This window comes from Passer domesticus, chromosome 13 (genome assembly GCF_036417665.1).
Source record: "Passer domesticus isolate bPasDom1 chromosome 13, bPasDom1.hap1, whole genome shotgun sequence".
In the NCBI taxonomy this organism is placed as follows: Eukaryota; Metazoa; Chordata; class Aves; order Passeriformes; family Passeridae; genus Passer; species Passer domesticus.
This window is the reverse complement of record NC_087486.1, coordinates 10,752,708-10,778,038: the sequence shown is the minus strand read 5'-3', so window position 1 is coordinate 10,778,038 and position 25,331 is coordinate 10,752,708. Positions and strand designations below refer to the sequence as shown.

Genomic DNA, 25,331 nt, shown 5'->3' with positions numbered 1-25,331 from the left:
AGTATTAACTGTGACTTTATATAGAAAGTTCAAAAGAATCGTCTTTTCTATCATGCCCAGGGAAAAAAGAAATCATCTAGCTAGTACAAATATATGCTGAATTATGTATAATTATTTATAGTATTTTAAGTGTAATATATATTATATATATTATATGCTAATATTCTGGGAAGTTCTAGACAATATTTTTAAAACATATTATTAATAACACGTCTATTATATAATTTATATATAATATTTTGTGCAATTTTTCTATTTTACATATAAATCGTCTTGTCTAGCACGGCCAGGGAAAACAGCATACCCGTAACGTGAAACAACACTCTAACTCCAAATAACCTCTCACACTTCCCTTTCACACTTTAATTGACCCGGCAAGCAGCATTACTCATCCCAGAGCAATTCTGGTTTCCTTCTCGGGGCTCGGCCGGGGGTCAGCGCAAGGCGCGGGTGCCGGAGCGGCCCCGGGGGCTCGGGGCAGGAGCAGCCCGGTTCCCGGAGCGGGTTTCCCGGCAGGGCCGGGGGTTCCCGGCAGGGCGGTGGAATTCCCGAGCATCCCGGGAGCCGGCCCCGCTCCGGAGCCCGGCGGCCCGCAGCGCCCTCCCGCGGCCGCGCCCCGCAGCGCCGATTCCCGGAACCGCTCCCGCCGCGCCGCTCCCGCAGGAAACCGAAACTGGGCAGGGAGCGGGGCGGAGCCGCGGGGGAGGGAGGCGAGAGCGAGGGAGCGGGGCGGAGCCGCGGGAACAGCGGAAACACACAACTAATTGACTAACTAACTAACTGACTGACTGACAGACTAACTAACTAACTGGCTGACTGACTAACTAACTAACTAACTGACTGACTGACTGACTGACTGACAGACTAACTGACTGACTGACTAACTAACTAACTAACGGAGTGACTGACTGACAGACTAACTGACTGACTGACTGACTAACTAACTAACTAACGGAGTGACTGACTAACTAACTGACTGACTGACTAACTGATTAACTGACTGACTGACTGACTAACTAACTAACAGATCAACCAACCAACCAACTACCTGACTGACTGACTGACTAACTGACTGACTGACTGACAGACTAAGTAATTAACTGACCAACCAACCAACCAACCAACCAACCACCTGACTAACTGACTAACTAAACAACAGACTAACTAACTGGCTGACTAACTAACCAACCAACCAACCAACCAATCAACCAACTACCTGACTGACTGACTAACGAACTAACCAACTAACTAACTAACTAACTAACTGACTAACTAACTGACTGACTGACTGACTGACTAAATGAGTGACTAACTAACTAACTGACTGGCTAACTGACTAACTAACTATATAAATAAATAAATATAAATACGGTGACACAAAAATTAAGGGAAAAAAAAGAAGGGCAAAGGGGGAAGCATTAAAGAAAAAGGAGGGTAAAAAGGGGAGGAAAAAAGAAGAGGGGATGAAAGAAACAGGCAATGAGAAAGGGGGAAAAAAAGGAGGGACATAAAAAAGGGGGTCACGAAACAAGGGGGGACATAAAGAGGGACAGAAAAAAAGGGGATACTGAAAAAAAGTGGGTGGACACATAAAAAAGAAGGACACAAAAAAAGAAGGGGGGACAAAAAAAACCCACAAAGTGGGGGGGGGGGGGACAACAAAACCCCTCTGATCTGAGATTTCAGCCACAGCTGGCGAGTTGGTGGCTGGGAATCTCCACTGGGACTGCAGAGGATGTTAAAAATAATAATAAAGAAAAAATAAATCTGTGTTTATTTCAGAAAAATATCCCTCCCACCAAACAGGGGAAGGCGATGAGTTTGAACAAGGAGTGGTGTGGGACAGCTGGTCCCTTCCCCAGGGTTCCCCCCGCTGGTGCTGCTCAAGGGGTCCCCCCATTCCTTGGCTGGGAGAAGGTTGCAAGAGGTCCTTCCCTCCTTGCAGATCTGCCTCTGTCCCCCAGCAGTGGGTCAGTCCCAATTCCCTCCTCAAGCATCCAGCTGGATGTGTCACTTGGTTTTTCCTTTTTTCTTTGGGGGGGGACACATCCAGGGCTTACAGCACCCCCTCTGAGAGCGTCAAAAAACCGAGAGGCAGAAGTGACAGCTGTGACTGCTGTGACCCCAGCAGGACAGGAGCACCACACCTGCCTCAGGCAGATGTTTTTCAGGCACCAAATCTGAGTCTTGCTTATGTAATTTGTGGTATTATATGTTAAGGCTGCTGTTCTCCCTCACGGTCTGTGTCTGGGCAGAGATGTTTGCAGTTGGCATCAAGGTTAAAAGCCAATCAATATTAAAACACAGGGACGACAACTCAGATGTTTTAGCTCGTGATTTTCACTCTTTGCTATGGTCTGACAAGATTTTTGATGCCACCATGGTTGCCCTCAGCACTGGGACCAGCAGCCCAGCCCAGACCAGGTCCCATCCTGCTGTCCCAGCTGGGACAAGCCCCCTTCCCACTGCATCCTGCTCCACTTCCTTTTGGCACCCTCTTTGCACGAGGACAGGACAGACTGCTTCAAACAAAGCAGGCATTATGGATGTCCTTTCCAAGATGAAGCAGAGGTGAAACACTCACAGGTCACTGCACTGCAGCCTCCACTTCCAGCTGACCTCTCCTGGAGGGCTGGCATCCATCCCCAGGGTCTCCCTGCCTCCTGCTCCAGCTGCTGGAGGGCAGCAGGGGCTGGGTGCAGGCAGGGCTGGGCAGGAGGTGGGGTTGGTCTCCATGAGCCCCCCGAAGCCCCTGCCTTCCCCTGAGAAGGGCTGGAGGCACAGCACCACGCTGCCACAGGCACTGTCCGTCCCTTCTGACAGCTGGGAAGTTTGGCACCTTTTCCAATCAGCCCAGGATGGAGCAAACTTTCCCAGCCAGGAGCCAGATGAGAGGCACGGCCAGCCTTGCCCACCACGTGCTGATGTCCCTTTGGCTTGACTCCTGCTCTGCACATGGATAGCTGGGCAGGAGGTCCATTCACACTCTCAGATGGACACTCTAAGGGCAAATTAAAGAACTTGAAGACACAACTCACATTTTTTCTACTGATCTCAGCCCCAGCTTCACTGGCAGGACTCCAGCAGTCTCAAGTGCACGAATTCCCATTTGACCTGGGGGTCAGTGGCCGGGACCCCGGGGCACCCCGGCTCAGCACAGCCCCTTGATGTCCCACAGCTGCTCCCCTGTGCCCTGGTGAAGACCCATGTGAGAGGGTCCGAGTCTCTTTGGCCTTTTTAAGGAGCTCAGGCTGCTGCAGGTCTGCACCCTTGTCAGCAGAACTGTCAGAGCTGCCAGGTGCCTGCAGCTCACAGAACTTCCCTCAGCAAATTGTTCATGACATGTCTGTGTCCTCCTTCAAGGAGCATGGGAAGTCCAAGACCATAAGTGAAGCTTTTGCAATTTCCTTTATTCCCACCAAAACAAGCACACAATCTTGTTTGGTCTAATTTAAAAAATTTGCTGTGTTATCACAGGGAAAAACGAATAATTTTGAGTCTTGAGATAGGTCTTTCTAATTCCAGGAAACTGCAAACGGCCCATCCCAGGATATATTTATTGTAGCCTGCAGATCAGAGCACTTGCTGGGATTACATCATGCCAGCTGGGCAGAGTTTCAACATTTCTGACATTCATTCTCCTGCATGTGCTTCAACCAGAGTTCCTTTCTGTAAAATAGGCATTTATAAGAAATGGAAACAGCTTGCAGCAAGCCCTGCACCCTCAGGGCTTCTGACCCAGAAGCAGCCGAGTTGTTTTGGTTGGCTGCCCCTCGGCAGTTTTTAGGGCTGATACTCCATCCCTGCTCCTGAAAAAAAAATCACTCTGCATTAACCCCTCGCTACCTGGAAAGTCCTTGGGAGGAAGAGGCATTTCCTGCCCACAGATGACCTCGGTCACCAAACTGGGACAGCAGCTGGGTGCTCCTTAATGGGGAACCATGACAGTGTTGAGGTTATAGGAACAGCTCTGCACCCATTTTTAAAGTCCCACACCAAAAAGGAAGGTTTGTTTCTGAGTTGATGGGGAAAGGGGACAGAGGCAGGTGGGTGGGTGGGGGGAAATTGGAAAGGGCTTGAATTAAAGCAGGTAGAAAAGAGGAACAAACAAACCTCCACAGAGTGGGGTCTGGAAGGGCTGGTGGGCATGGGAAGGTCCTGATGCAGAAATGGAAGGAAGCAGCCAGGGCCACGAGGAAAGAGATAAGAGGTTCCCTCTCACCGTGCTCCAACTCTTCCCCTCCACAAACCCCTGCTCCATCCTGTGGTTGCTCGCTCCCCCACCCCACAAATACTGCCCGGGCATGCAGACCCAGGGCTCTGCTGCCTCCCTGGGCTCACTACCAAGTCACCAGAGGCAGCTTTGTGAGGCAGCCCCAGCCCCATCTCTCCCTGTCCCCATCTCCCCCTCTCCCCATTGTGAGAGCACATTCCCTCCCCACTGTGGACCTTCTCCCCTGGCTGGGTTCACAGCGGAAGGGAAAATCCTCAAAGCAAAGACTGTCAGGAGTGGTTGGTACAATGCTCAAGCTCTTTCCCCCAAGACACCTTAGAGATTTGGAGCCCGAGGCTCACCTGGAGGGGAATGCAGCTCTGCAGTCTGTACCCACCCTGGCAGGCATGCCTGCACTGAGGTGTGCTGCTTTTCTGCCCTTTACCTTCCTGCTTCCCAAAGTGTTTCTGGGTGTTCAGAGCCTCAGCTCACCCCATGGCACACAGGGTTCTAGATTAACCACAATTTCTTCCATTAGCACAGGATCAGAGACATCCTGAGCTGCTTAAACAAGAGCAATGATGCCAGAGAAAAAAGACCCGTGTTTGAGCCTCTGTATCTGATCCATAACCTCCCTCCTTAGGGGCCATGCCAGGAGCTCCATGGCTGATGCCATCCAGGTCCCATTTTTTGTATCACTTAAATGACAGTTTTCCTAGGAGCTCTTTACCTCAGGGCACTGGCTGAGAGGGAGAGGTACGTGTTATAGGATAACAAACACAACTTGCTGGAGGACCAGTTTGGGATTGAATTTGGTTTTAAATAAAGATACTATTAGATATTACTTCTGCATTGAACATTCCTGGACTTGGGATGCCCCTGGATCAAGTAAATGTGATAAAATATGTCAGTGATCTGCTTCTCTGTCTCAGCTTACTGATAAAACAAGGGAATTGGCAATTCATGGAGGGAATATGAAAAAAAAGGTGTCCAAGATGCCTGTGAAATAAGGCTGGAGCAGGGCTATGATTCTGCAGAGAATAAAGATGTTGACATTATGGAAATTCTTGGGTGATTAACTGGGTGGAGCAGAAGGGCTTTATGGCCAACCATTTAATGACTCCCTGAGATTATTCTTTCATTATACTTTTATACATGACAAATTTAAGTGTATATTCTTGCTACCTTAGGTAAGCTGCTGACAGGATGGTTAGTGTAGAGGGATAAATGAGAGGAAGGAGTCAGTTTAATAAGGAGAAGGCTCTGTAAGAGTGCCCTGAGGGAGTCTGACACTCAATAACATTGTGGAGACACAAGTTATTTCCTGGTTTCAGCAGAAAGATAGCAAAAAACAAACAAGCATAAGGCATCCCAGGCTGGGCAGGCCCTGCTCCATGGAAATGTGCCATGCAGATGTGGGACAGGACACAGATAGAAAGGTCAATTAGGTTTCATTATGTAGGATCTGTCCGAGGAAAGAAAAGGTGATTGAGGGGTGGGGCTGTTAACTTTCCTTCATGCATTTCTATTCTAGGTCAATTTATTTGGTGTCTGATGTCAATTCCTGACAAGATACAGACTAAAAAGCCTGTAAGGGTCTCAAGAGTACTGAAGTCATGGATCAAGAAAAAAAAAAGTTACTGTTCATAATTCAGTCACTTAAGGTGTTTGATACATTTGGTGCGCGCAGACCTTGGCCCATGAAACCAGGAAGCTCAGAATTCATATTTTCTAAAGCTGGGTAAGCAATGAAAGCAAACCATGGGAGGTTGTAACTCAAAAGCATAATCTTTTTTTTGTCAATATTTAGGTTGTGTAAGAGGTGGCGTGACTATTTTTGTAGATGACATTTACACTGAAACATCAAATATCTTCTGTCTTTTCCAGGTCACGTTTATGTTAGCTTCTATTTGTCTAGTAATATCTAGTATCTCTCCTTCTTTGATTATTTTTTAAATTTACCTAATATGTTGTATTTTTACTTATGGTGGTGGTGAATGGTGCCTCTCTCAGCAGAAAGACCTGACTGGAGGATCCTACCACAAGTTAATTGTGTCAAGCAAACAAAAAAAAACATTAGTTAAGAGAAAGCATGGGACTCCTACAGGGTGTTTCTCTGCAGTTAAAACCAGGTTGGGACTTTTCTTTTATCTTTATATTAAAAGAAGAAAACTTGCCAGAGCAGGCAGTCAGTGTGGTGGTGTCACACCTCTGTCTCAGCTGCCCATGCTTCTTTGTAGCTCTCTCCCAATATATATTCCTATTGCATATGACTACAAACCTTCCATCAAATTATGGAAGTAATTAAAAATGCTCTAATATTCTGCTGAATGGAATGCACCTTGAAGACATTGGGTGAAAATCTAATCTGCCTGTCATACAGTGGACTGAAGAGAAATCCTGATGGTTTCAGGAACCTTCTGTCATGCTGCTATTTCCCTTCCTCAGGCTTCCTCCAAGAGGGATAAGAGGGGACAATACCACTGGTCACCATTTATCACAGAATCCCAGGACCCCAGGGTGTTTTGGATTGGAAGGGACCTTAAAGGTGCCAACACCTTGCAATAAGGACACCTTCCACCAGCCCAGGTTGCTTCAAGCCCCATCCAAGCTATCCTTGAACTCTTCCAGGGACGGAACATCCTCTCTGGGCAACCTCACAGGGAATAATGTATTTTTAACATCTAATCAGAACCTATCCTCCTCTTAAGCATGAAGCCATTCCCCTTGTCCTGCCACTGGTCTGCTGAGGCCAGGCGGGTACCTGGCACACGCTGGTCGTGGTTTAGGTGCACCATGATGTGCACAGGAATTGCTCTGGCAACTCCACCATCTCCTCCTGAAAAGGGAGCTAGATCCCTCTGCGGGACGGGGGCTGGATATCTGTGTGAGACTAGATCCCTCCATGGGACAGAAACTGGGTCCTTGGGGGGACAGCGGCAGGATCCCTCCATGGGACAGCAGCTGGGTCCTGGGTGAGACAGCGGCAGGATCCCTCCATGGGACAGCAGCTGGGTCCTTGGTGGGACAGCGGCAGGATCCCTCCATGGGACAGCAGCTGGGTCCTTGGTGGGACAGCGGCAGGATCCCTCCATGGGACAGAAACTGGGTCCTGGGTGGGACAGCGGCAGGATCCCTCCATGGGACAGCAGCTGGGTCCTTGGTGGGACAGCGGCAGGATCCCTGCGCGCTGCGGCGCTGGATGCGGCGGGGAAGCGCGGGCGGGCGGCGGGGCGGGGCCGGGCTGGCAGCGGGAGCCGCGCCCCCCGAGCCGCTGGTGCTACAACAGCGTGATTTCCCCGAAGTGATGCTGCGGCGGCCGCCAATGACGGGCGCGTCCTCCCCTCGCGGCGGCGCGGATTGGCCGGGCGGCGGCCGGGCCCGGGCGCGGGGAATCCCGGAGCCGCCGCGTTATACCCGCGGGCGCGGCCCGCGGCTGCCAGAGCCGGGCGGTGCGCGTCGCCGCGAGAGACACAGCTCGGCACTGCGCGGCACAGCGAGGTGGGTCCTGCTGCAGCCTATCCCATCTACCCCATCCCATCCTCTCCTATCCCATTCCATCCTGTCCCATCCCATCCTGTCCCATCCCATCCCACCGTCAGCCCCGCTTTGCGCCGCACGGAGGCTCCAGGAGAAGGCGCCCCGCAGGGTCCCCGGGAGCGGTGCCAGGGCACGGCACGGCTGGACTCGGCTGGCCCGGGGGCGGCAGCGCCGGCCCCAGCGTGCGGAGCGGCTCTGCAGGCGGAGCGGGGGCACTGCCCGCAGCCGTCGGGGTGGGCACCGCGCATCCCCCGCGGGCGCGGAGCACGCACAAGGCTCGGGCACAGGCTGGGCGGGCTGTCCGTGCGCAGCCCCGGCCCGGCACGGCTCCGCTCGGCCGCTGAGCCCCGGCGGAGCGGGCGGCCCGAGCCCCGCGGCTGGGACAGCCCCTGGCCCGGGGCGGGCACTCCCGGGGCCGCCGCCGAGCGGGCGGCTGGTGAAAGTTAGAAACGCGTTCTTTGGGCAGTCTTGGGCCGTGTGCCTTGGAAAAACACCGCAAACAGGAAATTATTTGTGCAAAGGAAGCGCCAGGAGGGCCGGTGCTCGCGGCGGGACGGGTCGCGGTGGGACCGGGCATACCCACCTGCAGCAGGGCCGCTGCCCCTTCCTTGCGCAACTTAATTAATAATAAACTTTTTGGAAGAGGATTTTGCAGTCGGTGCCGCTCCGTGGCTGTAGAGCGGGGGGACACCCGCGCCCAGTGGCGGTGCTGGCGGGACCCAGAACGGGGCTCGGAACCGGGCTCCCCGCGGCCGGACCGCTCAAACCCTGAGCTGCCCACGCAGCACGGGCTGAGCTGGGCTGGGCTGAGCACCCACTGCTGCCATCGGCCTCTGCCGAATTCCGAACCTCAGCCCTGCTTTGGAGCTGAGCCAGGCGGAGCAGGAAGCGCTTCCCTCCCGGAGAGGGTGAGAGGCACTGGACGAGAGTTAAGACTCTGGAAAAGCAGTTGTGGTAGCAGTGCTGGGGATGCTGAGCACAGGCTGGGTGGGAGGGGCGACACTGCAGAGTGCTTCAAACAGCGATGGGACTTTGTCTGACCTGTTTGTTACTCCTTTCACAGCCAACATGCCAGTGTCAAGAATGCGCATGAGGCCGTGGTTGGAAATGCAGATTGATTCCAATCAAATACCTGGACTGATATGGATTAACAAGGTGAGGCTGCTTTGTGCTATTATCATCATTAGTAGTACTTAATACTTGTGTAGCATTAACATTCCTTGTTCTTAAATGACACTAAACACAAGTCAAGATCATAAAGGAAATGACAGGGAGAAAACTTGCCAGCATTATGTTTAAAAAGCAACAGTTTTTGTTTGCAGAAAAGGTAGCTCTGCTTGGTACACAGTGGAGTAGTTCCATTTTTCCTTCAGAAAATTCCCAGGAGGGGAACGATAATTGGCAATGAAAACATTCTGAGTGTGTTGGAGAACGAAGAAACCTTCAAAATCTCTTTTAACTCCCGTTGCTCATTGAGCCAAGTCACCTCCTGTTCCAGATAAGCAGCTGCTGTTATACTCCAGTTGGTTCCATTTTTAAGATTCAGCCTGAAAGAAATGTTGTATTTATTGGTCTGTAAGGCATATCCCTGTTACCAGGGTCTAGCACAGGTCAAGATCACTGAGCTTATTGACCCAAGTCTCTGAAGTTTCCATATCCACACCAGGAGGATATTTAAGCTACATTTTTTTGGTAGGATTGCTGCAGGATCTTATGGGCAACTTAAAAAGGGGGATTATCTGATGAAGTGTATCTAGAAAAAATGCTGTAATTTATGACATACTAATAGGTTAGATGTTATGCATTGAAATTATTCTGGGATAAAGTTGATAATATTGCTCATTTCTACTGTACTGTAGTACCTTTGGGTTTTTTTCCCAATTTCAGAAATCATAAAAAGCCTTAAATGCCATGAATAAAACAGATGGAACAATGGCTATTTACTTAAAATATAGATTAAATAGCCACTGTAGTTACATGCCAATAGTTATAACATTTCTGAGCTGCAGCTGAGAACTCTGATTAAATCCATCATTCCAAACTGGCACGTGACCTTTCCTTTTTTAATTCAAATCTCTATTGGTTAAATCTCAGGATAAGAGGATCTTTCAGATCCCATGGAAACATGCAGCTAAGCACGGCTGGGACATGGAGAAGGATGCCTGCCTGTTCCGGAGCTGGGCCATTCATACAGGTGTGTGCTGCCTTTCCCTTCCCATCACTCACATGGCTAGCTTAAACAAGGCTCGTTTCGGCCTTGACTTACACTGGTACTCAGATTAACAACTAGTGTATATGTCAGCAAATAGAATGTTGGTATCTTTTGGTGGGAAAAAAGCAGCACTGGGAAGTCTAAAATACACAACTCCTGTATTATTTATAGGAAGGTATAAAGAAGGTGAGAAAGATCCTGATCCAAAAACCTGGAAGGCAAATTTCCGCTGTGCCATGAATTCCCTGCCTGACATTGAAGAAGTGAAGGATAAAAGCATCAACAAGGGCTCCAGTGCTGTCAGGGTTTACAGGATGCTGCCACCCCTGACAAAGCATCAGAAGAAAGGTAAACCCTTGGCAATCCAGCTGGAATTACACTGCTTAAACAGTGCTTAAAGGTCCTGCTCTGCCTAAGTGCCTAAGCAGGGGGTGACAGAGCTGTTGGTAGCACTGGGCTTGCTCACTGGGTATTGCTGGGAGCAGCTTCTACAAACAGTTCATTTTATCCTAAAGTCCTTAAATGTGCCTAAAGGCAGCATCAGGGGGTCATGGGGACTGGCTGGTGGTGGCAGTAGTTGAGCTTGCTGAGCGGGTTTCAAGGCTGCAAGAGCTCACACTTGCCTAAAACGTGCAGCCCTTTCTCACGTTTGTCTAATTTTATTTCACAGAAAGGAAGTCAAAGTCTTCAAGAGAAGCAAGAAACAAGAGCAAGAGAAAGGTATGTGTCTGTAGAGGCAGCTTAAGAAGCTAGAGGTTTTGGTGGTTTTCTTTCTTAACTTTTTTTCATATGGGAACTTGCACATTCTTAGACAAGTCTTTCATGCTTTACCCTTGTTTTCAGTGTTACGAAGAGACAAGGCTGAAAGAGTCAGCAGAAAGCTTAACCAACACTCCTTTGCCAGATGACCACAGTGGCTACACCATTCACGACTATGCAGGGCAGGAAGTGGAGGTGGAGAGCACAGCCATCACCTTAGGTGAGACACGCTGGGTTTGGGTCTGAGCAGAGTGGAAAATGCCATTTGTGCTAAACCCACGGTCAAAGATGAGTCGTGGGGCTGGGGCAGCTGCAGTGTCAGACTGGCTGGGAGGAAGCAGGGCTGGCTGTCTCTGTCCTGTGAGTGCCAACTCCTGGTGCACCCCACAGACCTGTCCTCCTGCGAGGTGAGCGGCTCCCTGCCCGACTGGAGGCCAGCAATGGAGGTCACCATGGCTGACAGCACCAACGACCTCTACCAGCTCCAGGTGTCTCCCCTGGCTTCGTCCTCTGAGGGTGGGTATTTCCTTTTTCCTAGCCCAGCTTTCCACTGGTCTGCTGGAGGCAAGGCAGCAGGATGTCTCTCTAACAGGAGAAACAAGAGCTATCTTGTAGAAAAAAGAACCCCCACCTGATAGATTGGGGAATTTGGAGTTACCAAACCAAGCAGGGTACAGAAGGGAAGAGCTGGCACATGCCACCTACCCATGGGTGAAAAGCTCTGAAATGCCTCCTGCTCCAGCAGAGATGGTGGAGGTAGCCATGCTTGCCACTGGGAAATAAATAATTAACATGGATAGATCAGAGTGGTTCTTCACTCGGGGTGCAAATCATCTTCCTGCTATCATCTTCCACAGCAAGTGGGCTCTGCTCTGTTGAGGCAGAGGGAGGCAGAGCTGGCTGGAGCCCTGCACCTCCACATGCAGTTGTTGAAGAGCATCAGAGATGAAGGGCTGTGAGGAATCTGGGGTGGGCACAAATAAAAAGTGGTCATGTTGTGTGACAAGAGAATGTGAAGCAGGTTTTGTGGTGAAGAAGCAGAAGTATGAGGGCTAAAACTTGACATCTATGTTTTCTTCCCTTTTTTTTATGTGCTTACAAAACAGTCACAGACGAAGATGAAGAGGAAATAAATCCAGATATTTTTAAGGTAAAAGCAGCCCTTCTGGTCAGAATAAAATTGTCCAAAGTTGGTGTTTGTAGCAAGAGAGAAAGGGAATCAAGTATCTGATCCAGTCCCATGTGAGCTGAACATACTCTTTCTTAATGAGGAAGCCTGAAAAATTAAAAATGTAAAGAAAGCTGCTTTGCAAACATGAACTGGAGAGGACACACCAATGGAAATATTTACCCTTCATGTAAAGTCAGAGGAAGATACTGAGTACTGCTTGGACTAGAGGTTGATAGAATCACAGAATCATTAAGGTTGGAAAAGATCTCTTAAGACATCAAGTGCAACCATCAGCCCAGCACCACCACCATGTTCATTAAAGCATGTCCTTAGGTGCCATATCATCATTTTTTTGAACACTTCCAGGGATGATGACTCCACCACTTCCCTGGACAGCCTGTTCCAATGCTTGACAATCCTTTCCATTAAAATTTCTTCCCTAATACCCAATATAAACTTCCCTTAGCACAACTTGAGGCCATTTCCTTGATCTCGGGTTCTTGTATTAGGGTCTGCAAAAATCCTCCAGACTTTTCAGTTTTGCCCTTCCCTCCACCTCTGACATGTTTAGCTCCTAATCTGCATTTCCAGACATGTCATGCTCATCCCACTGATAAGATAGGAAGAGATGAAAAGGTGTTCCAGCCCTTGCTGTTTTGCATGAACTTTTTTTTTTATAACTGTGACAAAACAAGGTTTATATAACTTTGCATGAGAAAATAGATCTTGTTGTTTACCTGTCTTCTAATTAAGGACAAGTAAGCATTGCACCCAGAGCAGGAAGGAATTTTTACCATCTCCCTTCTTCTCTTCCAGCTGCTTGGATCAACCCAAGACTGGCACAGCACCAGCATTGGGGGGAAAGGCTTCCTCACCAACGAGTCAGGCACCCAGAGCCTGTGCAGCACCTACAGCTACAAGGAGCAGGACGGGGACATCGACACGACCTCAGGTACAGCAACGGGCTGTCCCTGGCAGCCAGGGCCACCAGGATGCAGATAAGGCACTGGCTGGGAGGCAGCAAAGGAAATGGTGGAATTCACCATCCTGGTGTTCTGAGATTCCCAAGCAGCCTTACAGGAAGGCTGTAAGGAATTTGTTGATAAAAAGGAAAAGTCAAAAACACCTCCAGTAAGCAAAGCCTACGGATTTCAGGGTTATACATGTGTAAGTTAGGTCAGCTCTCAGGAATTCCTTGGAATGTAGCTGTAGAATTTCCTCTAGCAATAGCTTAAATGAAACAGTTTAATAGAAAGTGTTTGATGTGTTTTAGGAAAATAATAGTATAAAGTGTTTACTCTCATCTGAGAAATCTTTCCATTTTTGATATTTATTTTTAATATATCTATACCCTATTTTGCTCTTGCTGCATTAATTCAGTGCCCATTCTTGGTTCCTTTTATCTAGGAGAGATGGATTTCAGGTTCTATGACCAGAAAAACAGCCTAGACTTCTCCTGGCTGGATACAGTAAGGCCAACCATGCAAGTCATTCCCTGTGGATTGTAAACTCTTGGCTTCCTCCAACCACAAACTGCTCTTGGATTGAAACTTCAGCAAGCGTGGAGAGAATGGAAGAAATTTTTTGTTACTGACTGTTGGAAGAAAGTAGCTTTTATATTCCGTTTCAACTGTAGGCCTGGGAAGGTTAGCATGAAAAACACCATTATCAATGTTCAAAAGGAACCCCATCTCACTAGCAGGACTCTGGTGCTCAAGGTGCTCAGCTGCAGCTCCCACCTCGTTGCTCTGGAGTGAAGCTTTTGCTGGAAGGTGTCACTGTGCCTTGGAGTCTGACCTGGTGGGGTGCCACGGGCCTGGGGAGCAGGTTACCATCCTCCCCACGTGTGGTGTGATGAGCACTTTACCCACAGAGTGCTTAGAGGAGACACTGCAGATAAGTCTCTGACTGTTAGTTCTGATTGCTGCTTACCTGTGCAACACTGGTGACATTGAGCTTAACTGTCATTACACTTCTGGAGAAAAATTACGCTAATGGGCCATCTCTTCTTTGATTTACTCCATCATATAGTTCATCTTTCAGACCCTTCAACTCTGTAAATAGACCACTAAAATGTGAAGATTGTTTAGGCTTTGCTTCCACCTAGTCCGTTCCCCAGGTGCACTCCTAGGATGCTCCCTGCCACAGGCATGCCCTATCCCTTTCCTGTGAGAGTTCAAGAGCTGCTGCATTAAATAATTTTGCACTGATAGGGGCAGAGCTCTTTATTTTTACCATGCCTTTTGTAGATTCCTTCTGGCACTCTGTGGGGATTCCTCCAGTACTGCACACAAGCTGTAACATCCCACAGATCCTCTGGATCAGCATATGCAGGCAAGTGCTGGATGGAAGAGGGTCTAATGTGTGTGTGTGTGTGTAATAGATGGGAATCAAATCACTAAGCTGGAAAAGATTATTTTTCTTGTACATTTTATTTTTGTACATAATTTGTTGTATAAAATGTTGTTTAATAAAATGTTTTATATATGACATGTTTACTTTTTCTCATGGAAGAGCTCTGAGGATGCATTCCAGCTTCCTTGAAAATACCCAAACAGATGTGCTGTTGAGACAGTTGGAGGGGTTTTTTCATGACTCATGAAAGCACAAGGAATTTAGTTTGCTCTCATTTTCTACCCCCCAGCCTCTTCCAAGTGCAGCTGATGGGTGGAATCCTACATGGCAGGGAAGGGGAGCCCTGGTGCTGTGCATTGCAGGGTAGTTAGTTTGTACTTGTCATCATCTGCAAGTCAGGGCTGACTCAGAGCAAGGCTATGCTAAGAAATCCTGTACAGCAAGTCCCTGCTATGGATGTTCCTATCAGCAGGACCACTGGCTTCTGGTACTAGATCAGCAGTGAAGCCCTAGCTGAAGACCTCAGGTTTGCCTAAAAAGAGAGCACAGGCACAATTCAGAAGGCAAGAGGAAAGCAAGCCGGTTTTCCCCTGAATATTTGATTCATTTGCCGTATTTCATGCTGTAAGGGTCTAACGTCATTGCATCATGTGTGGCTGGATACAAGTGAGGCTGAGGCAGTGTGTGAGAGCCACAGCCACTGACACTGCCTGGAAAACCCCTCTGCTGGGCTGGCCTTTGGGGAATAACTTCATTTTCTGGGCCAGAGCCAAGGAGAATATTGGGCTGCAGGAAAGGAAGACCCAGCCCAAGGGGCTGGAACAAAGAGGACATTTCCTACTGCCTTTGGCACAGGTTTTGCTGCACTGACCTGCGGGGCAGGGACGGATGAGAGCTGACTGAGGCGAGGGAGAACTGAGTGCCAGGTCACAGGTCTCCAATGCAGCACAGTAAAGTGGAGGGGCAGCCTGGGGAGGTCCCTTTTTCATGTTAATCATTCACCAGCCCTCCCTCGCAGCCCAGGAAGCACCCTGGGCAGAGAGCAGCTTCTGATGACCTCAGCCCGGCCCTGCAGGAGGCTGGGAGGGCAGGACTGTGCTGTCCCCCCAGCTGTCACACTCCCTGGCAGGGCATCTGGCCGGAAGGTCCCTGTGCTGGGAATCCCTGAGTACCTGGGCTGCCTTAAATCACACACCTAAAATCCTCCAGATCTAGGGCAGGAACATTTTTGCACAAGCAAAGAAATCACCCACCGGATTCTCAGCCTTCCAGTGTTCAAAGTGAGCTCATAAAAGAGACAGAGAGCAACTTTTAACTCGGGCAGACAGTGACAGGACAAGGGACATGGCTACAAACTGTCTGAATAGACCCTGTGAAGAAATTCTTAACTCTGGAGTGTGCTGAGGTCCTGCCACAGGCTCTCCAGAGCAGCTGTGACTGCCCTATCCCTGGAAGTGTCCAAGGCCAGGTTGAGAGAGGCTTGGAGCAACCTGCGATAATGAAAGGTGTCTGTGCCCATGGCAGGTTGGAGAAAAATGACCTTTAAGGTCCCTTCCAGCCCAAAGCATTTGTGATTCTATGACTCCATGTCATAGAATTTGTGATTTGTGTCCTGGTCAGCTGCAGCTTCTACCAGGGAAAGAATGTGGGGCTGCAGCCCAGAGCTGCCTCTAGCCCTGGGGCAGGACACCAGCTCAGCATCACCAACACAAGGAGGAAATCAGTTTTAAGAGCCCTTGCAAGTTTACCACACGTGGGGGAAGGGGGCAGGAGAGAGATGGAAAACTTTCTATGATGCAAGCATTGCTAAAAATAAGGTAGAGATTAATGCACCCATTCATGCATTTAAAGAGGCATATTTTCACATATATGCTCACATGCAAAAAAAACCATCCCAGCACTGAAATGTTCACAGATAAAAGGTTAGACCAAGTTCTGGGAATAGAAGAAAGCAGCAGCAAGTGCCTCACAGCCAGGGAGCAGAGACATGCCCCAAGACTATTTCACCAGAATGTTGGAAATGCTTTCCCTTGTTGCCTGCCAAGGTACCTGCATGTCTGACTGCATGTTTGGGTATTTTACCAGTGAAAAGTGGTGAAGTCCCATCACAGAATCAGTTATTTATAGTAGTAGTTATTCAGTTATTGAAGTATTTGGATGGATAAATTCTACCCCAGGTAAACACTGTCAGTTTTGTTGTTTTGAACTCTTTGGGAGAGAAGAAAAACAGAGTGGCACTCTCCAGCTCAAGGGGGTGACTTGGGGCTGCTGTGCTGAGCTGGTGCCTCACTGGCTCCTCCATCACCTCCAGGGCAGGTGGAACTTGCAGAAGCAACAGACTAAAGAGACTTTCAGGCCACTTGTACACAGAGGAGCATCATCAGCTCTTTAGCATTAACTCCCTGCACAGGCTATGTGACAGAAACAGTTCTAAACCTTGACTCTGGATTTTTCTGAACTTGCCTATCCTAATCAAGCTCTTCATAAACCCAGTAAACATCTGCTGGAATAAGAGCTGTTTTCACCTGTCATATGCACACAGCTGAATTCACCTGGGAAGTGTTCACATCACAGGAGAGCAGGTCCCTGGGGAGAACTGCTCAGCCCTTTCAAACCCAGCCAGAGCAATAAAGGAAAGTTCCTATGGGCAGGGCAAAGGGCAAGAAGCTCTTGTGGCATGAACCTTGCATGACAGAGAGAAAGATCTAAAGGCAGTGCAGCTGTTGCAAAAATAAAGATAACTTCTCTGAGGTGGAAAACAAAAAGGAGTTGTGTAATCACTGGGCATTTAGGAAATGGATGGAGCTACTGCTGCAGGCTTGGAAGGCTTTCCACCCCATCCTTACACCATCACTGGCTGCAGCTCATTTGTGAGCCTTGGAACCATTCAAAAACACACTAAAAAATCCCTTTATTTAGCTTTAGAGCCTTAGGCCATCAGCAAGACAAAACTTCCTGAAAAAGACAGTCTCAGATACAATCCCACATCCTGCGTGTAGGAAAGTCTGCAGCATCTCAAGCACAGATCCTGCCGTGCAGCATCCTGCATTAAGGTGGAAGAAGCTGCTGGCTCATGCCAGCAGAGGTTTTCAGGGCTGCAGAGGCAGGATCTCACACATCTGGTAACTGAAGCTTTTCCCAGGGAAAACCTGGGACCTGTACACAAAGAGCTGTTGCTTTTCCCCCAGTTTTTGTCCAAATGGATTCTCAGTCAGTGGCTCAACAGTGCCTGGCGAAGCCTCTGGCTCTTGGCTGCCCAGATCAGTAGCACCTCACATAAACTTTGCCTTCCATGCAGCAGAAAATTGTCCTGCAGTTATCCTTTCACCTTTATTTGCTGTGATGACTGAATCCTGATAACCACACACCTTTCCAGGCAGTCACATGATTTGCAATATCACACCTGGGATAGATAGCAGTGCCACAGGTATGAATTCATAAATGCAAAAAACAGTGGGATTTATTTGTGGTGCAAAGGCAAACTATTGCTTAGAAAGGAACCAAATGTCTTGGACTACAAACCAAATGTCTTGGACTACAAACATTTCTCTGCTGTTGATCATTCCTCCTCTCCAGTTCCACAAGGGCCCAATTTTCCCTCATGTTTGTAAAACCACAACACAACAGACAGAAACTTTCTCAGGGCAAAAGCCTCTCTCAGAGAAAGAAAGAAGTGTTATCTGTAGAAAAGTTTGTGTTAGAGCTTAGATGGGGAAACATCTTTCCTAGAAAGGGAGATAGGGAGGAAAGTCACATTTTCAAAGCAGTGCTTTCCCTTTCACCAGTTGCTCCAGTCCACTGCCTGTGCCCTCTCCCACCACAGTGCTGCACTTCAGAGTTGCTTTTGCTCCCACATTTTTCTATCCTCTTCAATATTTTTCTCACTGTTAACTCATCCCTGTTCCTCTCCAGCCCTTCTATGTGCAAAAAACCCCAAGGCAGTAATAAAAGCAAGAAGCAAAGCTCATTGGTGCAGCAGCATGGTGCACCAAGGTAACTCCAGTTACCTGCACTACGTCATTCCCCACTAACCTTTGGTCGCATTTGTCCTGATAAGGTCAGGATGTGAATCCAGCCAGCGTGGTTCCCTGACCTGCACTCTGTCCTAGCACAGCTTCCCCAGAGAAAGGAGCAGCTGGAAAATGGGAAAACTGCTCATTGCCTCTTCCAAAGTTCCAACAAGAGCATGGCATGCACTGCCATTAGCTGAACTCTCAAAGACACATCAACCCAAGCCAGCAGAAGTCATAAATTGCCTAAAAGCTAGAAAATCTGCTCATCCTGCTGGATTTGGTCCCTAACTAGATATGAGCAGAGATGTCACACACAGTGTGAGGGACTCAGGGTTGCCAGGCAAGAACATTCCCTACCCGCTGCCTGCCTTGCTGACCATGGTAGAGGGGCAGTGCCAGATCACAGGCAGCATCACAGGGAGGTGGGGTGGCCTGGAGGATCTGTAGCCACAGGGCTCAGAGATGAGGAGGGCCAGGGACTGGGCAAGGACCCATCCAACCAAAACCTCTGTTCCAGAAGTTAGCAGGGTCTGTCTCTGCATTAACACCAAGGCAGTTACCATCTGTTCTGCTGTATGAGGCTGGAAATCTAACACAAATGGATGGAACAGGCACTGGGAAACAGTTAGCAGGGGATATCCAGGAATAAGGAGTCAGATCTGCAAGGACAGCAAACCCAGCCTCTCTCCTTGATTTCTGACAGCTGACACAAACAGTGCAGCTCTCCTCAGCCTTTTTAACTTCAGAATGATCCACTCCCTTCGTTCTGCTCATGATTCATACAGAAACCTCACCATGAAGCCTTTGAAGAGCCAGCCAGCCCGAGATGTCAGGTGGGCTGAGAGGTGAGAAGCTGTCACAGCCCCCGCAGCACAGACCAGCATCTCAGAGCTCACCAGAGCCTCCCAGCTGCCACAAACCAGCAGGGAGGAAAGGCTGAGCTGGTGGCCCACCAGGCTGCCAGGGCACTCAGCAAAACCTGATACCTGAGCTCTGAGGGAGGGTGGGTGCTCAGCTCACAGATGAGCCCAGCACCCATTCTGCAGCAATAGTGTCACACTTCAGCCAGGGACTCCTGTGCTGTGCTTGTTCCCCATCACACAACACGCTGTGGGCACGTGGTCACAGCATCAAAGCTGGGGCAAGCCAGGATGTGTCCAGCATCTTCTGGGGACCTTCCAGGGGAATTCAGCTTCAACAGCACGACACGACAGCCTGAGCACAAACAGCTGCCTGCCAGCCACAGGCAGAGGGAAGGACTTTGTTCTGTTTGTATGGATCAATGGTTGAAAACACAAAAACAAGGGAGTGGTAAAAGGCAGGTTCTCAAAGGGAGGAGGAAGGAGAAGGGTCTGAGGAACTCTGGGCAACCTGAAAATAGCTGGAGGTTTTGCTCCATTCAAAGCATGGGTGGTTTGGCATTGATAACACAGAGAATGAAGCAAACAGCAGAAGAATACTGGCCCTAGTTCAAATTGAATTGAGCACAAGCATTACACATAGCAGCTATTTGTGAGCAGGGCTATTAAATAACAAGAGCCAGGTGAACCACAGCATATCCACTAAATATGCTTTCAAGTATCTCCATTGCAAGAATATGTTTCACTGAGTTTGTTCTTTCATCAGCTAAATATTACAGATTTCACCAACAGTGTTCAGGCAGCAGAAACTCACTGGGAAGACAAGTCCAGACAGGTACAGCTTTGTTTTCACCAACTTTATTGTTGAAGAAAGCAGAGTGGGGACTGTGCTGGTCTGTTCCAGCCTTGGAACAGGCTAGTTCTCAGGATATTTTTAACAGTTCTGGAGGGATATGCCATAGATTACTAGTGGCAATATTTAAAATCAGCAAGTGAACCATGTCAGACATCTATATTTCATATAGAAATAATAATTATGTGTTATATCCAGCAGCTGCTATTCCTGCCTAGGGCAGTCCTTCACCATCAGCTTTGGAGGAGCATTACTGGGATTTCTCCTGGCTTCTGTAACCCCCCCAAAGAGGCTTCCCACAGGGAAACATGAGGAGCTTTGCTGGAAGCACAGGCTGAGCCCCTCAGTCCCATCCCTAATGAAGAGCTCAGCTCACTTCCCTGCAGTATTTTATTCATATTAAAAGGGTAACAAATATTCTACTAATCAGCATCCTGAGAGAAGCAGCTCGCCAAGGTGTTTGATTACAATGCACACACCTTTAGGTAACAGGAGCATTCATGGGTTATTTATGAGTGGGCACAGCCCTTGATCTGCTCACAGGTATGAGGAAGCCTTGAAATAACATTTTTCTGGGTTCCACAGCAGGGTGACATCTCCTTCCACCAAGGAAGTAAGTGCCAAGGAGTGCAGCCAGGCTGAGTGGGTGTCCTGCCAGGCATCTCCAGAATCAGGAATGACTCTGCTCTGACAGCTTCTGCAGGGAGTAAAATGTTCTGGAGAAAAGGAGGCTCAGGACAGAACCTCATTGTTCTTTACAGCTCCCTGACAGGAGGGTGGAGCCAGGAGGGGATCAGCCTCTTCTCCCAGGTAGAAAGTGATAGGACAACTGGAAATGGCCTCAAGCTGTGCCAGGGGAGGTTTAGATTGGATATTAGGAACAATTTCCACATGGAAAATGTTACCAAGCCCTGGAATGGCATGGCCAGGGCAGCAGTGGAGTCACAATCCCTGGAGGGATTTAAAAGACGTGTATGTGGCACTTGGGGACACAGTTCAGTGCTGGACCTGGAAGTGCTGGGGGAATGGTTGGACTCAATGATCTCAGAGGGTTTTCCAGCTTAAATGATTCCAGGATTCTGTAGCTACAGACCCCCATGATGGGATGGAGGCAGGGGTCAGGGGAGCTGCACATGGCTGACATTTGACCATTCCTATTGCCAAGGCTGGAGCATTACTGGTGTGCTAAATAAACAGATTGCATGGAACATTACAGATCCAAGTAGAGACAAAATTTCTCTATTTCAGAGGAAACAGCTAATTGCCCTGGGAAAGATCCTTCTTGTGAAGAGGAACAATTTGCTCCCTAAGCCATGTTTGAAGGCTGAGGACTCATGTTGGAGCAGAGGTGTTTCCCTGATTTACAAATGAGGAGGCATCTGCAGAAGCCTTGGGAGCCACCAGGGTGGCAGGAGCTGCACTCCCACCTCCCACTGCCTTGGCTGGAAGGAACCATCCCATCATCACCACGACCTATGCCTTGGGAAAGACAAGGAGGAAGATGCTGGTCCTCCAGTTTGTTTCTTTTTGCTTTCAGAGCAAAAGGTGAGGTGCGAGTGTGACGCTGCCCTTACCACGGCGCTCTCCTCCCAGCAGAGGGGATGTGTGGGGAACCCAGAGCTGCCCTCCCATACATGGGATGGGCACAGCACAGACCTGCTCCCACCACTAGGAAAGGGCTCATCTTCAACCCCTTCACAGAACAACCCAGGGCAGCTGAGCCACCTTTGTGGCAGAGTTTCGCAATGAACTTGCTGTGGTTCAGCAAACCTCAGGCACCTTGCATTTGGGGAATAGGAACCTCAGCCACTGAGATCAGCAGGATGTGAGCCCAGCTCTGCAGGAAAATTAACTCTCTACACTGTCAAAACTCAATAAAAACCTCAAGAACTTGGTGCTCAAGACACATCCCCTGCTGCAGGCACCCCAAGCTCACAAGTGCCTGCTGGGGTACCCCACTGTGCGCCATGATGAGCCCGGCACAGCTTTCTGCTCTGGAAAATAAACTCAGAAAACTGAAAAAAAAAAAAAACTATGAGAAAGGCTCATGCTACACTTGATAACAACTTGCAGCCTCTTGCACCTCTGCTGAGCAAACCACCATTTCCTGAACTGAGGTGTCAGGCATGAAATATTTCACATGCTGGAGCAACCGTCACCGTCTGCTAAGCGACAAACAGAACTTCAGCCTTTCCTGGTACTCAATGCATAAATCAGGGTGTGTCCTGTGGGGCTGTTTGTGATTCTGCAATTGAAAACTCGCTGTCTTGCTTGGGGAGGCAGCAGCAAAAATGTTTGTGCAGCCAGTGTAGATTTAGCCCAAATGACTTTCCAGCCAAGAGTTTCTGTAGTGTGCAGAATGCTCACACGCTGCTGCTGCTGCAGCAGCACTGCCAGAAGTGTCTGTGGGCATCAGGTAAGGCCATGTCTGAAGAAGCAAGAACATGCTTCCTTTTCCCCATTTATCCATGGATTTATCCATTCCTTCCACCTCACATCTCACCAATGGGAAATGACTCATGTAACTCATGAGCTCATGGCAGGCTGATCTCTGCAGAAGCATTTATTTTTGTTATTATCCCTCCAGGCACTCTTTGACTATCCCACCAATTCCATGCCCAAAAGTGCCAGCAGCCAGTGTGGTCTGGGGCCACCAAGACAGCTCCTGCTTGGCTCTCCAGCTCACACAGCCTTTTCTCTTTAGGCCTCCACATGGATACACACCAAGAGAACACCCAAAAGATGGGAGGAAGGGACTCTCCCCTCTACCTAGAACACAGCAAACCACACTAGAACACTGTGCCCAGTTTTGTGTTCTTCCAATACAAGAAAGGCACTGAGAAAATGGAGGAAAAAAAGCCTCAAAAGCCTGAAGCCACCAGCACAACCAGAGCACTGAGCCCTGGCTGAGAGGAGCTGTTCTGGTGGAGAAGGAGAGGTTTTGGGGGCTCATAACTCTCCTGCCAGGGGCTTATTGAGAGAACAGACCCAGGCTCTGCCCAGGGTGCATGGTAAGGGCACAAAAGAGAAGGGGGACAAGAGGCAAAAGCTGAAATAACAGGTTTAGCCAGAATCTTAGGGGATGTTTCTTCCTGCAAGGTCAGCCAAAGAGTGGGACAGCTCATGAGAGGTTTTCCAGATTGGAAACAGCTCAGGGCAACTTGGACTGACCTAGGCAGGATGCAGGAGTACAGGCCTCCTGAGGTCCCTTCCCATACAAATTATCTTACAAGACTAATTCTGCCATGTTCTTCATGCAGAAACCACATCATTGCAAGTGGTGCAGTCTACCAGAAGCTCTCTGCTTTTGCCCTCCTGCTTAGTGCACAGATTTACCACCTGTTAATCATCTTTCTTTAATCAGCAGCCAGCTTCAGACCACACTTACAGAGGAGCTGTTTTCCTGTTTGAATTTGGTGATGTTTCACTTAAGGTTTACGGTAAGCCTCCTGTTCTTCCACTCCTGCCAGACACAGGAACACTACTGTCAGTGTCTGTTCCCTCACTTGTTGCTTATTTCTTTACTGCACAAGTTCAACAGCACAAAGTCCCCAGGTGAACCCATCCATATCAGCTCCAAAAGCAGAGGCGAATCCAACAGAATGTACATGGCATTTTTACCAAAGCCTTCCACACCAGCTGTGGCTTTCTGTACATTAAGTGCTGGCTTAATACTTGCTTTATCACACTCCAGAAACCACCAAGGATTCTAAACTTACTATACAAGGAAAGATGAAGCATCAGTAACAAATACTCCTCCCCCAAACCAAGAAATACTGGACCAAAAGCTCTGACAGAACCAGAAGGAGGGAATTACCTTCACAGGCTGACACTACTGCAGGAAGATGTGGAGGTGCATCTGCTGCCCTGCTTCTGGCTCCAGAGGGACAATGGGATGAGCACAGGCATCGCTGCTGGCTCCAGAGGGACAGTGGGATGAGCACAGGCATCACTGCTGGCTCCAGAGGGACAATGGAATGAGCACAGGCATCACTGCTGGCTCCAGAGGGACAGTGGGATGAGCACAGGCATCACTGCTGGCTCCAGAGGGACAATGGAATGAGCACAGGCATTGCTGCTGGCTCCAGAGGGACAGTGGGATGAGGACAGGCATTGCTGCTGGCTCCAGAGGGACGGTGGGATGAGCACAGCCATGGCTTCTGCAGAGCCCTAAGAAGCCCAGCCTGCTCTGGGCTCTGATCTGTCACAGCTGCGATCACAAATGCTTTCAATTTCTCAGGAATTTATTTTCTCAAATGATCTAGATGCAAGAACTAAAGCCCAAGAGGCTTCTTGCCCTCTATAAAATGTGAAAAAGTTCTGTGAAGGCAATTTTATTAATGTGCATTATTGCTAGAATAAGGCACAGTAGACAATTCCTCATTTCCTACTGAAAAATATGGGGGTGGAGGGTAATTGGCATAGATTGAGTTAGGAAGCTGGTGCCTTGGAAGTTCCTCTTTTTTTGCATGATATTTCTATTCTCACATGGCAGACATTGCCTGCCCTCATGCTTCACTGGAACAGAGGAACGGGAAAAATAAGCACAGAAAAAAAGAACACGTGCAGTGAAAGACAGGGAAAGCTGGAAATATGGAAGAAACAAAAAACAGAAAAGGAAAGTTGAGAATCAGCAGAATTTGGCTTCCACTATGAATGAACAAAAACCAGAAAAAAACCTAACCAAAACAAAAAGTTTCATTTTGAAAATGCAACACTTACTGTGCCAGAGACACATTTGTGCAGGCAGCTCCACCAGAATGTTTTCCTTGTTTTCCTCTACTTTTCAGAGCACTCAGTACTGCTCCTAAATTACTTTGATTCGTGCCAACCCATGACAGCCCACAGCACCCAGTGCATGGAAACCACTGTTTCACTGATCTTCAGGGGTAAAAGAGAATTAAATCCAAGAATGATTGCAGAAGCTTTAAGCTACTTGCAGTTCAAACAAGATACAAACTTCCTTAGATTGAATTGCCTGATCAAGAGTTATTAAAACTACAGGGTCTAGGTTTACCTGCCCTTTATTCTTCCCCAGTGTCCCAATAAATTAGTTTGGGGTCTTCTCTCCAGCCCCAGGATATCAGCAAACCAGTGCATCTCCACTGTCAGGACTGCACTTCTGGTATCTCTCAACCACTTCTACGCTTGGGTAACAAACAATAAAAATTTCAAATTATATCAGAGTACCTTTGCAGAGAGGAGCTGATGTGCTGCCAGCTCCCAGCCTGGCTCTGCTGCCCTTGGGAGGCTCCTGCCTCCTGCTTCCAGATAAATGGATCTATTGGCTCCTTTCCCTTCCCCCTGTGCTAAATAACATCACTGCAAAGCCCTGGCTGATGGCAGGATGCAGCC

The 25,331-nt window shown here is 48.7% G+C and overlaps 1 protein-coding gene and 2 long non-coding RNA genes across 3 annotated transcripts; 1 reads left to right on the top strand and 2 right to left on the bottom strand.

The window, feature by feature from the left end:
* Nucleotides 1–3,503: 3,503 nt before the first annotated feature.
* Nucleotides 3,504–4,258, bottom strand: LOC135280111 (uncharacterized). The gene is made up of 3 exons (XR_010347171.1): nt 4,223–4,258; nt 3,847–3,927; nt 3,504–3,669 (listed from the first exon to the last, which is right to left on the bottom strand). It is a non-coding gene; the product is annotated as an uncharacterized LOC135280111 (long non-coding RNA).
* Nucleotides 4,259–7,592: 3,334 nt separating this feature from the next.
* On the top strand, nt 7,593–14,385 carry IRF1 (interferon regulatory factor 1). The gene is made up of 10 exons (XM_064387393.1): nt 7,593–7,714; nt 8,817–8,908; nt 9,848–9,947; nt 10,137–10,313; nt 10,636–10,685; nt 10,809–10,944; nt 11,115–11,240; nt 11,831–11,874; nt 12,712–12,847; nt 13,303–14,385. Exons 2-10 carry the CDS (start codon nt 8,822–8,824, stop codon nt 13,401–13,403), a joined length of 957 nt encoding a protein of 318 aa, XP_064243463.1. The 5' UTR covers nt 7,593–7,714; nt 8,817–8,821; the 3' UTR covers nt 13,404–14,385.
* LOC135279855 (uncharacterized) lies at nt 11,418–24,847 on the bottom strand. The gene is made up of 2 exons (XR_010347023.1): nt 23,794–24,847; nt 11,418–12,000 (listed from the first exon to the last, which is right to left on the bottom strand). It is a non-coding gene; the product is annotated as an uncharacterized LOC135279855 (long non-coding RNA).
* Between the last annotated feature and the right edge of the window lie 484 nt (nt 24,848–25,331).